The sequence below is a fragment of the Schistocerca nitens genome, chromosome 1, assembly GCF_023898315.1.
Source record: "Schistocerca nitens isolate TAMUIC-IGC-003100 chromosome 1, iqSchNite1.1, whole genome shotgun sequence".
Taxonomy (NCBI): domain Eukaryota; kingdom Metazoa; phylum Arthropoda; class Insecta; order Orthoptera; family Acrididae; genus Schistocerca; species Schistocerca nitens.
Window position 1 is genome coordinate 713,275,716 of NC_064614.1, and position 12,531 is coordinate 713,288,246.

Genomic DNA, 12,531 nt, shown 5'->3' on the forward strand with positions numbered 1-12,531 from the left:
CATGCAAGATGGGTACATCTAGAATTTCATTACTTATCCAACGTTTCAAAACAAGATGTTCTGTAAAGCGGGTTACGCAGAGCGACGATATACAGGGTGTTTCAAAAATGACCGGTATATTTGAAACGGCAATAAAAACTAAACGAGCAGCGATAGAAATACACCGTTTGTTGCAATATGCTTGGGACAACAGTACATTTTCAGGCGGACAAACTTTCGAAATTACAGTAGTTACAATTTTCAACAACAGATGACGCTGCAAGTGATGTGAAAGATATAGAAGACAACGCAGTCTGTGGGTGCGCCATTCTGTACGTCGTCTTTCTGCTGTAAGCGTGTGCTGTTCACAACGTGCAAGTGTGCTGTAGACAACATGGTTTATTCCTTAGAACAGAGGATTTTTCTGGTGTTGGAATTCCACCGCCTAGAACACAGTGTTGTTGCAACAAGACGAAGTTTTCAACGGAGGTTTAATGTAACCAAAGGACCGAAAAGCGATACAATAAAGGGTCTGTTTGAAAAATTTCAACGGACTGGGAACGTGACGGATGAACGTTCTGGAAAGGTAGGGCGACCGTGTACAGCAACCACAGAGGGCAACGCGCAGCTAGTGCAGCAGGTGATCCAACAGCGGCCTCGGGTTTCCGTTCGCCGTGTTGCAGCTGCGGTCCAAATGACGCCAACGTCCACGTATCGTCTCATGCGCTAGAGTTTACACCTCTATCCATACAAAATTCAAACGCGGCAACCCCTCAGCGCCGCTACCATTGCTGCACGAGAGACATTCGCTAACGATATAGTGCACAGGATTGATGACGGCGATATGCATGTGGGCAGCATTTGGTTTACTGACGAAGCTTATTTTTACCTGGACGGCTTCGTCAATAAACAGAACTGGCGCATATGGGGAACCGAAAAGCCCATGTTGCAGTCCCATCGTCCCTGCATCCTCAAAAAGTACTGGTCGGGGCCGCCATTTCTTCCAAAGGAATCATTGGCCCATTTTTCAGATCCGAAACGATTACGGCATCTCGCTATCTGGACATTCTTCGTGAATTTGTGGCGGTACAAACTGCCTTAGACGACACTGCGAACACCTCGTGGTTTATGCAAGATGGTGCCCGGCCACATCGCACGGCCGACGTCTTTAATTTCCTGAATGAATATTACGATGATCGTGTGATTGCTTTGGGCTATCCGAAACATACAGGAGGCGGCGTGGATTGGCCTCCCTATTCGCCAGACATGAACCCCTGTGACTTCTTTCTGTGGGGACACGTGAAAGACCGGGTGTACCGCCAGAATCCAGAAACAATTGAACAGCTGAAGCAGTACATCTCATCTGCATGTGAAGCCATTCCGCCAGACACGTTGTCAAAGGTTTCGGGTAATTTCATTCAGAGACTACGCCATATTATTGCTACGCATGGTGGATATGTGGAAAATATCGTACTATAGAGTTTCCCAGACCGCAGCGCCATCTGTTGTTGACAATTGTAACTACTGTAATTTCAAAAGTTTGTCTGCCTGAAAATGTACTGTTGTCCCAAGCATATTGCAACAAACGGTGTATTTCTATCGCTGCTCGTTTAGTTTGTATTGCCGTTTGAAATATACCGGTCATTTTTGAAACACCCTGTATGATATTTATTTTTGGGTGCAGTCAGACAGCATTATTGTATGATTTCATGGATTCAAATTTTGTGTGTAAGAGGGCACTTTATTGAGGGCATGTCTGAAGATACACACAACATATAATCCCAATTAGAAGGAAGAGCAGGAAGCTCACAAACTGTGTGTTTCCATGTACCTGACTGTTTCTATCTGTATCTGTGTGTGTGTGTGTGTGTGTGTGTATTCTAGTTATCACTTCACTAAAGTAAAAATTATGGTACCTGGTGTTCGGAGTGGATGTGTATATGATATAGGTCATAATGTTTGTATGGAGGATAGAGGAGTATTATTATTTATCTACTTGAAGTTCACTAACTTCAAAAAGGTTTGGCAACTAATGGTTGTTTCATTGGTTAAAATTTGTTTGTTTTTTGTTGCTTTTTGAATTTGGAAATTTTCTTGTATTGTTAAGAGAGGTCTTTTTCTTAATGCATGAGATTATTTTCCCGCCGTTTTTACTGAAATAAGGGGTGATTATCTTGTCGAACGTGTTCTGAGAACGTTGAATGCCTGGTGCCATATTTTTATGCTTTTTATGGTCTTTGTGTCTTACTTCAAATGCTCTATTGTCTGTTCGAAGTACAAATCATTACAGTTGTTACGTTAAAGTTGGAAAATGCCATATTTTTATGGATGTCAATGTGATCTTCTTTCTTCAAACATTTCTGTACGGATGTATACTTCAGTTATTAATAAGTGTCACTACTGATCCCCCATGGTATACAAAACGGGCCAGATCGCTTTTGCAGAAGCAACGAAAAATTCATGCCAAATTTAAAAGAACGAGAAGTCCCTAAGATTGGCAAAGTTTTGCTGAAGTTCGAAATAGAGCGCGTATTTCAACGCCAGAAGCTTTTAATAATTTCCACAACGAAACTCTGCATCGGAATCTGGCAGAAAACCCAAAGAGATTCTGGTCACACATAAAGTACACCAGTTGCAAGACACAGTCAATACCTTCACTGCGCGATAACAACGGCGAAGTCACTGATGACAGTGCCATTAAAGCAGAGTTATTAAATACGGTTTTCCGAAACTCCTTCATCAAAGATGACGAAGTAAACATTCCTGAATTCCAGTTAAGAACAAGCGCCAAGATGGGAAACATAGAAGTAGATATCCTTGGTGTAGCAAAGCAGCTTAAATCACTTAATAAAGGCAAGGCCTCCGGTCCAGATTATATATCAGTCATGTTCCATTCAGAGTATGCTTATACTATAGCTCCATATTTAGCAATTATAGACAACCGCTCGTTCACAGAATGATCCGTACCTAAAAACTGGAAAATTGCTCAAGTCACACCAACACCCAAAAAGGGAAGTAAGAGTAATTCGCTGAATTACAGGTCTATATCACTAACGTCGATTTGCAATAGGGCTTTGGAACATATACTGTGTTCGAACGTTATGAATTACCTCGAAGAGCCGGCCTTAGTGGCCGAGCGGTTCTAGGCGCTACAGTCTGGAACCGCGCGACCGCTACGGTCGAAGGTTCGAATCCTGCCTCGGGCATGGATTTGTGTGATGTCCTTAGGTTATTAGGTTTAAGTAGTTCTAAGTTCTAGGGGACTGATGAATTCATATGTTAAGTCCCATAGTGCTCAGAGCAATTTGAACTATTTTTACCTCAAAGAAAACGATTTATTGACACATAGTCAGCACGGATTCAGAAAATATCGTGCTTATGAAACACAACTAGCTCTTTATACTCAAGAAGTAATGAGTGCTATCGATAGCTAATGTCAAATTGAGTCCATATTTTTTATTTTTCCAGAAGGCTTTCGCCGGCCGAAGTGGCCGTGCGGTTAAAGGCGCTGCAGTCTGGAACCGCAAGACCGCTACGGTCGCAGGTTCGAATCCTGCCTCGGGCATGGATGTTTGTGAAGTCCTTAGGTTAGTTCGGTTTAACTAGTTCTAAGTTCTAGGGGACTAATGACCTCAGAAGTTGAGTCCCATAGTGCTCAGAGCCATTTCAACCAGAAGGCTTTCGACACCGTACCTCACAAGCGACTTCTAACCAACTGCATGACTATGGAATATCGCCTCAGTTGTGCGAATGGATTGGTGATTTCCAGTCAGAAAGATCACAGTTCGTTGTAACAGATGGAAAGTCATGGAGTAAAACAGAAGTAATATCCGGCGTTCCCCAGGGAAATGTTACAGGCTCTCTATTGTTCCTTATGTTTATTAATGACATAGGAGACCATCTCAGTAGCCCTCTTAGATTGTTTGCAGATGATGCTGTCATTTACTGTCTTGTAAAGGTATCAGATGATCAAAACGAACTACAAAATGATTTAGATACGATACATGTTTGGTGCGAAAAGTGACAGTTGACCCTGAATAAAGAAAAGTGTGAAGTTATTCACATGAGTAGTAAAAGAAACCCCCTAAATTTCGATTACACGATAAGTCACAAAAATCTGAAGGATGTAAATTCAACTACATACTTAGGGATTACAATTACAAAGAACCTAAATTGGAACGATCACATAGATAATTTTGTGGGTAGAGCAAACCAAAGACTGCGATTCACTGGCAGAACACTCAAAAGGTGCAACAGGTCCACTAAACAGACTGCTTACACCACGCTTGTCTGCCCTATTTTGGAGTATTGCTGGGCGGTGTGGGATCCTCGTCAGGTGGAACTGACGGATGACATCGAAAAAGTTCAAAGAAGGGCAGCTCGTTTTGTATTATTGTGAAATAGGGGAGATAGTGGTGTAGACATGAAACGTGAAATGGAGTGACAATAAAACAAAGGCGTTTTTCGTTGCGACTGGATCTTCTTATGAAATTTCAATCACCAGTTTTCTGTTGGCACCCATCTACACAGGGAGAAATGATCATCACGATAAAATGATAGGAATCAGAGCTCGCACAGAAAAATTTAAGTGCTCGTTTTTCCCGCGCGCCGTTCGAGAGAAACCTTGAGGGTGGTTTATTGAACCCTCTGCCAGGCACTTCATTGTGAACAACAGAGTAATCACGTAGATGTAGATGCCTTGTTTTATTCCTTGTTTATTTATGACGTTACCAATTCTGTCAGTTTGTTTGCAAAAGTCAGTTGGTACAGCCAGTCTGTTGAACTTCTTCCTATTCTTCAGTCCACACAAAATCACATAAACATTTCAAACAAGCCGAGAAACCTAATCACGACTTGTTGATGATGCGTTAGAGCGTTTACATATTGAAGAAAAATCGATTGTGGAAGCTGAAGTCTGGTCGCATTTCCAGAATTGATACTGCAAGGCGGACCGCATGTGAGGGCCGCGTATGGCCTCTAACAGCTTTGCTCCATCCTTCCCGGAAGTACTCATTACAGCGCGGCATTTTATTTAGTATTGCGTTGTGGCATTTTTCGGTCGGTACAAACCTTTTCAGTTCGGCAGAATCGTGATGTCAGCGCTGTTTATACTTCGCTGTTTATGTTACGAAGGACGTTCACATGTCGAGCGACTGTTTGCGCTACCATCAAAAAGCACTTTGCGCTAAATTTTCAGATATGGAGAACTTAAAATCTGTCTGAATGGTAACATTTCTAAAGTCACACGCATTATTTCATTGTCAATCGGAACGGTTTTCGGTGGAACCGAACCAAGAATATAGAGGCTTTGTATATTACTGCAGTGTACGCTGGTTAAGTCAAGAGAATGTCTGGAACGATTTTTCGACTTAACTCGTTATTGTTCAATTTGTGAAGCAAAAGGGGGAGGGGGGGAGGGGGGGGGGAGGGGAAGGAATGAAAATCAGAACATGTGGAATGGATTGCAGATGCCGCAGTTTAAGTAAACTTGACTGCACACTGCCCAGAGCAAGACACTGCAAGGTGGGAAACTACTTCTTCTGATTACGTGAGGATGCCTTTAAAAAGAAACTTGCGTTCTAGAAGGAACTCGTTCTGACAAACACAGATGATTTAAAGAAAATGTGAGATTTGAAGGATTCATTGTGGCCTTGAAAGAATTACAAGGATAGCTTCCTACACGTTTTCAGGACACTGTGACCCTTGCACCTCTTTTAGAACTTTTTTCGAGACCGTTTTCTGTTTCAGTTGAAAGGATCCCTGTGGCTGCAGCGATGTAACTGATTGCCCTGCAAGGTAATTTCCGTTTTATTCACAAATCTTTTTACGTTGAAAGTGTCCAGGACGTCTACATTGCTTTCTTTAGATAGCGTTTTCACGTCTCCATAAGAAGGTTGGTTGCGGAAGTACTACAATATTTCGATCGACTTAGTTGTATGAAAGATCTTTTTCCGATTATGAAACTGAATAAGTCACGATTACGTGGCAACTAGAGTGGGAAAATCTATCAAACTGCCTGCATCTGTCCGTATGCGAGATAAAAATTATGTTATTCTTCAGCGTGCCCAAAATAATTAAATAATACTGATATGTTGTTGAGAAATGTGAAATATAAGACCAAATAATTTGCAGTGCGACTGCATTGCAATTTAAATGTGGCCCATTCACAGGTTCCACGTTGTCCCCTGCAAGTGCTGAGACAGCCTGACCTGGAGGTGGGTGTAGTGTGCAGTGAGGGTGAGCACGAGGGCATTCGCGTCAGGGCACGGCCTTGGTTTACAGTAGCCAACCAGAAGAGGAATTAGGACGTCGGTTTACAGCTAACCTGAGTCCGGTGTGAACAGGAGAATGCACGCGACAGCAGAGATCCAGGGAGAGCAGAGCGTAACTACTTTACCTGCAGGCCGAGGGGCATGCCGGAGCTGGGGTCCAGGCCTGCCGGACAGTGCGTGGCTGGCAGCCCCAGCGTGTTGAAGATGGCCAGGTAGGCGTTGTTGGGGAAGCGCACGAACTGCTCGAACAGCACGTTGGCCGGGTACGGGGCCGTCGGGTACAGCAGCACGCCGTCCTCGCCCAGCAGCTCCTGCAAACACGGCGACACACAACTTCATGGGTGTAATCTACTCAGGTTTTCAGTTGGACAAGTCTGGGAAGAGTACTGTGGGTACTGGGACTTGTTGGTGTTATAGAGAACAAATGAGCAGACCAACTGCCGAAAATAGTGCAGCACCTACCGACAGTCATAGCGCACCTGCCAGCCAAGAGAAATGTAGTGGACAATGTTAGTGAACATAGATTGTAGCATGGTATTGGGCGCCTATTGAGCAAAAAATTTCGCATTATCTTTGGTTCCTCAACTCGGCGCTCGCGAGAAAAGAAATAGCTATATTTAACAGACTAAGAGCAAGTCAATGAATACCAATAAAATAAGAAATTTGTTAAAATTAATGCATTCTCCAAGCTATGATTTCTGCGTCGTTGTTGAGGAAATTGTACGTATTCCAATACACTGTAATAAGTACACTACCTGACAAAAAGAGCGAAGAACCTAGAACGTATGGCCGAGCGGTTCTAGGCGCTACAGTCTGGAACCGCGCGACCGTTGCGGTCGCAGGTTCGAATCCTGCCTCGGGCATGGATGTGTGTGATGTCCTTAGGTTAGTTAGGTTTAAGTAGTTCTAAGTTCTAGGGGACTGATGACCGCAGCAGTTAAGTCCCATAGCGCTCAGAGCCATTTGAACCTAGAACGTATGGCTGGATGTTAATGCAACTTCGTACAGAAACAGGCCAGCGGCGGATACGTATATTATAGCTGCAATTTTCTGTGACACATCACAGTGCCCACATAAAATTTTTTTCTGCTTTATTAACAATGTACATTTAAATGAAGTGTGTAAATGTTGGTTGGTTGGTTGGTTTTGGGGAAGGAGACCAGACAGCGTGGTCATCGGTCTCATCGGATTAGGGAAGGATGGGGAAGGAAGTCGGCCGTGCCCTTTCAGAGGAACCATCCCGGCATTTGCCTGGAGTGATTTAGGGAAATCACGGAAAACCTAAATCAGGATGGCCGGACGCTGTGTAAATGTGCTGTGTATATTATTGTGATGTATATATGTTTTAATAATTACCCGTGTGGAATGTATCCACTGAAAGAGAATGTAAAGAATTGTAGTAGACGCACTGACCGAGTCAGGGAATATCGCTGTGTAAACAAAGAGGTTATTGTTAAGTAAACAAACATGTTATTGTTATTGTCGTACTGTCGCCGGCGCAAGAGCTTGGCGAAGTCGGGCAGCGTCTGTCAGGTGGTAACGAGAGCCTATTACTAGCGAGTAAGCGTGTCGGTCACAAAGGACAAATACTTCTGCGAGAGGACGCAAGACTTGATTCACTGCAAGATCCCGCCTACGGCGTAGCCAGGCATAATATGGAGAAGTAACTGGGCGCAGCGCAAAGCAACATGGTTAGCCAGTGTTTAAGAAGAGCGCTGGGGCCCAAAGTTAATTGTGGTGTAGAGTCTATTGCAGTACATTGTCGTCGTATAATGGCTCCTAGCCACATCGACCGCACCACTATGAAGTAAGACCCGACCAGTTTATCATTTAGAATTCTAAAAAGCTTGCCAGTGTTAGTTGCGAATCGTCAATTGGTCCAAATGGCTCTGAGCACTATGGGACTTAACATCTATGGTCATCAGTCCCGTAGAACTTAGAACTACTTAAACCTAACTAACCTAAGGACATCACACAACACCCAGTCATCACGAGGCAGAGAAAATACCTGACCCCGCCGGGAATCGATCCCGGGAACCCGGGCGCGGCAAGCTAGAACGCTACCGCACGACCACGAGCTGCGGACAATTGTCAATTAACAAATGTTTTAGCAACTTCTATGTGTCAAGGTGTGTAATCCTCAGTAACAAATACCTGATAGGATTCTCTCCGTAACCATAATTAACCGAGCGTGTCATTAATGAAATGAAAGTAAACGATAAGAAGAAGGAAGTTTATCGAATTATTTAATATTTAAATGAAAGTGAACACAAAAGTTACTTTTTTTGGACTTCCTAATTAAGTGCTGATTATTGACAGGTAATTTGACAAACCAGTATATTTAACAATGCTTCATTTTCAAACAATTTTGTATGATAATCAATTTACGTAACAATGAGTCAAAGTAGCGAACGCCATAAACATTTTAAAAACCAGTTATTGTTGTAGAACAGTCAATTTAAATACTAAAATTATTCTTTTCGAAAAGTTTATTTTTTGCAAAATAGTTTAATAGCAGTTAGCATCACACTGAGAAAAACAATACAGTTGTTACTTAATTGGTGGAGTAAATAAGTAGTAATTGACTTCATGAAATATTTGCAATTATGCTTTCGTTCATGACTGAAATTTTTCTGGGTTATCATTGTGTTTTGATAATGAGCGCGTGTCGGTGCCTTTGCGACTGTCCACGGCTGCCAACAAGCTACAACAGTCTAACATTCTGCGTGGTGTCTGTCTGTTCTACGTCGTGTCTCCCTACCACTTTCGCGCAACGACGCTCTGAGCGTGTTTTTTAGGGAATTGACTAGTTTGAACCTGGGACTTGTTGCTGGTAAGGAGACGCCAGACCACACATGACATGTAGAGTTCAGAAGAGTTCAGTGAGACTAGCGATGATATAACCAAATACTTAATGATTTAAGCGTCAGCTCCACTGCAGTCCCTGTAAAAGAATCTTAATACTAACTAAATTTAGTGGAAGGGGTTCAAGACTTTCCTATTTTTAGTTAGCTGGTAAAATAACGTCGAAAAAGCAGTTAAGTTTACCATTGGAAATTTTATTCTACTCACAAAACATTGTTTATAAATTGCACTACTGATAAAAGGAAATATTTTAATACAGGATGAATAAAACCAACTGCGTTGAACAAAAATGTGAACGAATATTCCCTGAGTGGGTTTCCAAGTTCTACAATGGATCGAAGGATGACCTATGCCATATCACATCTATAATCTAGGTTTAAATTAAGTTTCACAAAAGAGATAACTATCAAAATGGTCTACAGTGACCCTCAGTTATCTTTAATTACTTGTCTAACTTGTCGTAAATTACAGTGGCTTGATGTGGCTTCTCAATAATTATATAACAGAAAAATCATCGAGTTTCAGATTTTAACTTCAAGTAGCAAATGTGAATACCACAAAGTTTAATTGACGATCGACACTAGTATTACGTAAAAAGGGGATGTAGCAGATGAGACTTCTGCAGTTCTGAGTGAAGCCTCATGCGCTATTATGCGGCATCGCGTGCGTTCATTACCTTGTCGGTGTTCGTCAGGGTGCGGTGGGGGGCACAGCTCCACGCACCTCGCCATCTCGGAAGCAACTCTCCCCTAACTTCTCCTTACTACAGTTTACCAAAGTTGGTTTAAAAAAAACTATCTGGCTGTGTTTTATCTGACCAATCAGGGTCTCAATGTTAACCTTAAGCTCTGCCTTCAAAAGTTCTGTCTATACAATGAGAAACGTTATACTTTTCGTGGTGGGGCAATGTTTTTAACGTTTGCAACGTAACAGAGACGCGAAAAAGTCTCACGCTAAAACTTGCAGCTGGTGTGGCCCTTTTAGTGTTATCGTAAGATCTATACTGTTCTTCTGGAGGGCTCTATCTTTTAACATGGGCTGGGGGGTGGTCCTGGTGGTTGGCTGGCGACGTGAGTGTCCGTCCCTTATCGTAGGGCCTTCTAGCTTAACACGGTTCTGCTCTCGGCTTCTTTTCTCGTTTCTTCCCTCGGAACTGCCTCTGTTTCATGGTGGGAAGGTATGACATGCATTTAGACGTTCTTGTGTTAGTCTGTGGTATTCCATTTGCTCACTCGTTGATCGTATTACTTTGGTTAATTTAATGTCAGGATTTATTCGGAGTTATGTGACATACTGCTGGATTTGCTTATCATGTCAGGGTTTTCATGGAAGGTGTTGGATTTGCCTGACACCTTACATATCACCACCCTTCGAAATTAATTTTTGCACTGAAGTTAGGCAATGATTGAATCGTTGTCTAAGTCAGTCAAAAATTATTCCTTTATCTAAATTTTGTTGCCTACTGTTCAGCCACGTTATCCTGGTTCTATGCTAGTTTGTATTACTAATTCATATTTTTATATTTTTCCATATTATTCTCAAAAATATGTTTATATTGACAAGAGAAGAATATTTTTATGCTATTATAATTATTATTTTTTAATTATTTTCTTTCTTTATTTAAGTGTGAAGTATGTTTTTTAAGAAGTTTGTTATCGAAAGTGAGGAGTCTTTCACATCAATTTTCTTAGAAATATTGTTTTTTATAAGTGTAGTAATTAAGTAAAATCTATTCCTAACACATTTTCTAAATATCTTGTACAAGTAAAATGTTTTTTTTTTTCTAGACACTCATTTCAACATTGTTACACTAACAAATAAGAATTATTTCCAAGAATTGCTTTGACAAAGAAATATACATACACAAGTATTGAGATATTATCCTAACAAATGGTACAAATATTAAAAAAAAGGGAAAACATCCAACAAGATAATTTTTTATTCTTTGTTTTTATAAGGAGAAAATAAGTAAAATATATTCTTTCATTTTTATGAGGAGAAAATAAGTGGCATATAGTTTTAGTGTTTATTATGCCTTACTTTTGTTCTTTATATACTGTCCATTTCAGAACTAATGACTTATTTTTATCGATAGTCTATTTTTTTACTTAAGTCCATAGTCAATGACTGTTATTTTGTAGTTTATTAGCTGTCTGGTGTGCTTAACTTATTTAATTTTTCACACATTTCTTTTGCACAATTCCTACATCACATAATTTGATTTCACACATTCACACAATCCTATAAATGTTTAAGCATGAGGTTGGCGAATGTTTTTGCACGAAGGTGATGGACTTGAGCGAGATGGATATGGGAAAGTATTTGATGTACAGCTTCGTTCGTCGTTCCTTGTTGGCTTTGCAAGTGTGTGTTGCTGTTGTGGAGGTCCCATAATGGAATGGAGCTGTGAGTGCAGAATCTCGTGGTTTACTGGCTTTGTATGCGTGAAAGTCATCGTTATGTGTCACTGAAAGCGGTCGTTTTTCGTTGTAATACTTCGCAGACGACTAGTTTACAATAGGATAGGGATTTGAGAAGGTATGTCGTCTATTCTTCACCCATCTTCTTTCTTGGTCTCAATCTTGCGAATCTTCAACTTCTGGTCTTCCTGCTTTTCTCTGCTTCTTACTTGGTTCTTGGTTCTTCTCTAGGCAAAATATGGAAATATTTATTGATAACTAGTCGCTTTGAAGTTCTCCTCTTAGTAACAATTTGATAAATTGTTTGGGTGTGTCATTTTTACTTTGTGGACGTTTTCTTCAGTTTCGTGCATCAGCGTGCTGTTTAATAGCAGTGGTGTGACTTTTACACATATTTTTTTGCCAGTGGTGGCTTGCCCAGGTGGTCTTCTCGTCGGGCCGCTTTCTGCTCGCTCCGCTGAGTGGGGGCGTCCCGGGATTTACGAGCGGTGAAAGTCCGGTGTTTGCTTGTCTGTCCCTGCACTGGTCGCTGTCCTTTCCCTTCTCTCGACACTTCTGCCTTGTAGGAATCGTGTCTTGCTAATTACGTCCTTTTCTTTCTTGATACTTCTCGCGTTGCAAATTGTGGGTCGTTGCATCTGGTCCTTGCTGGAGTTTTTACAATGGTTCTTACAAAAAGTTTTGCTTATAATCATCCAACATATGTCTAGTACCTACATTGTTTTACGCCTTCTTAAAAAGCTTTACAAATTTTGGCGCCCTTTCCATGTTACAATTCTAAGATATTTTGAGTCTTAACTTCTACAAGAATCCTCAAATTCGTTTTTTATTTTTGTGTAGTGTCGTGGTGTATAGCATTTTAGTATTTCATGCTGTTAGACTATCTACGCTTTATCCCTTCACCGTAATCTATGGTACTATTGGTGTTATTTTTGTTTTTGTTTTTATTGAAACTACTTTCTTTTTCCCACCTTCCTCTCTCTTCATTCTTCTTT

The 12,531-nt window shown here is 41.3% G+C and overlaps 1 protein-coding gene across 1 annotated transcript in view; it reads right to left on the bottom strand.

The window, feature by feature from the left end:
- LOC126196724 (fatty-acid amide hydrolase 2-A-like) overlaps positions 1-12,531 on the bottom strand; it is a 298,235-nt gene that overhangs the window by 21,497 nt on the left and 264,207 nt on the right. Inside the window, exon 10 of the mRNA XM_049934590.1 lies at positions 6,377-6,562. Coding sequence (XP_049790547.1) covers positions 6,377-6,562 — 186 coding nt within the window. The remainder of the gene's footprint in view (positions 1-6,376; positions 6,563-12,531) is intronic.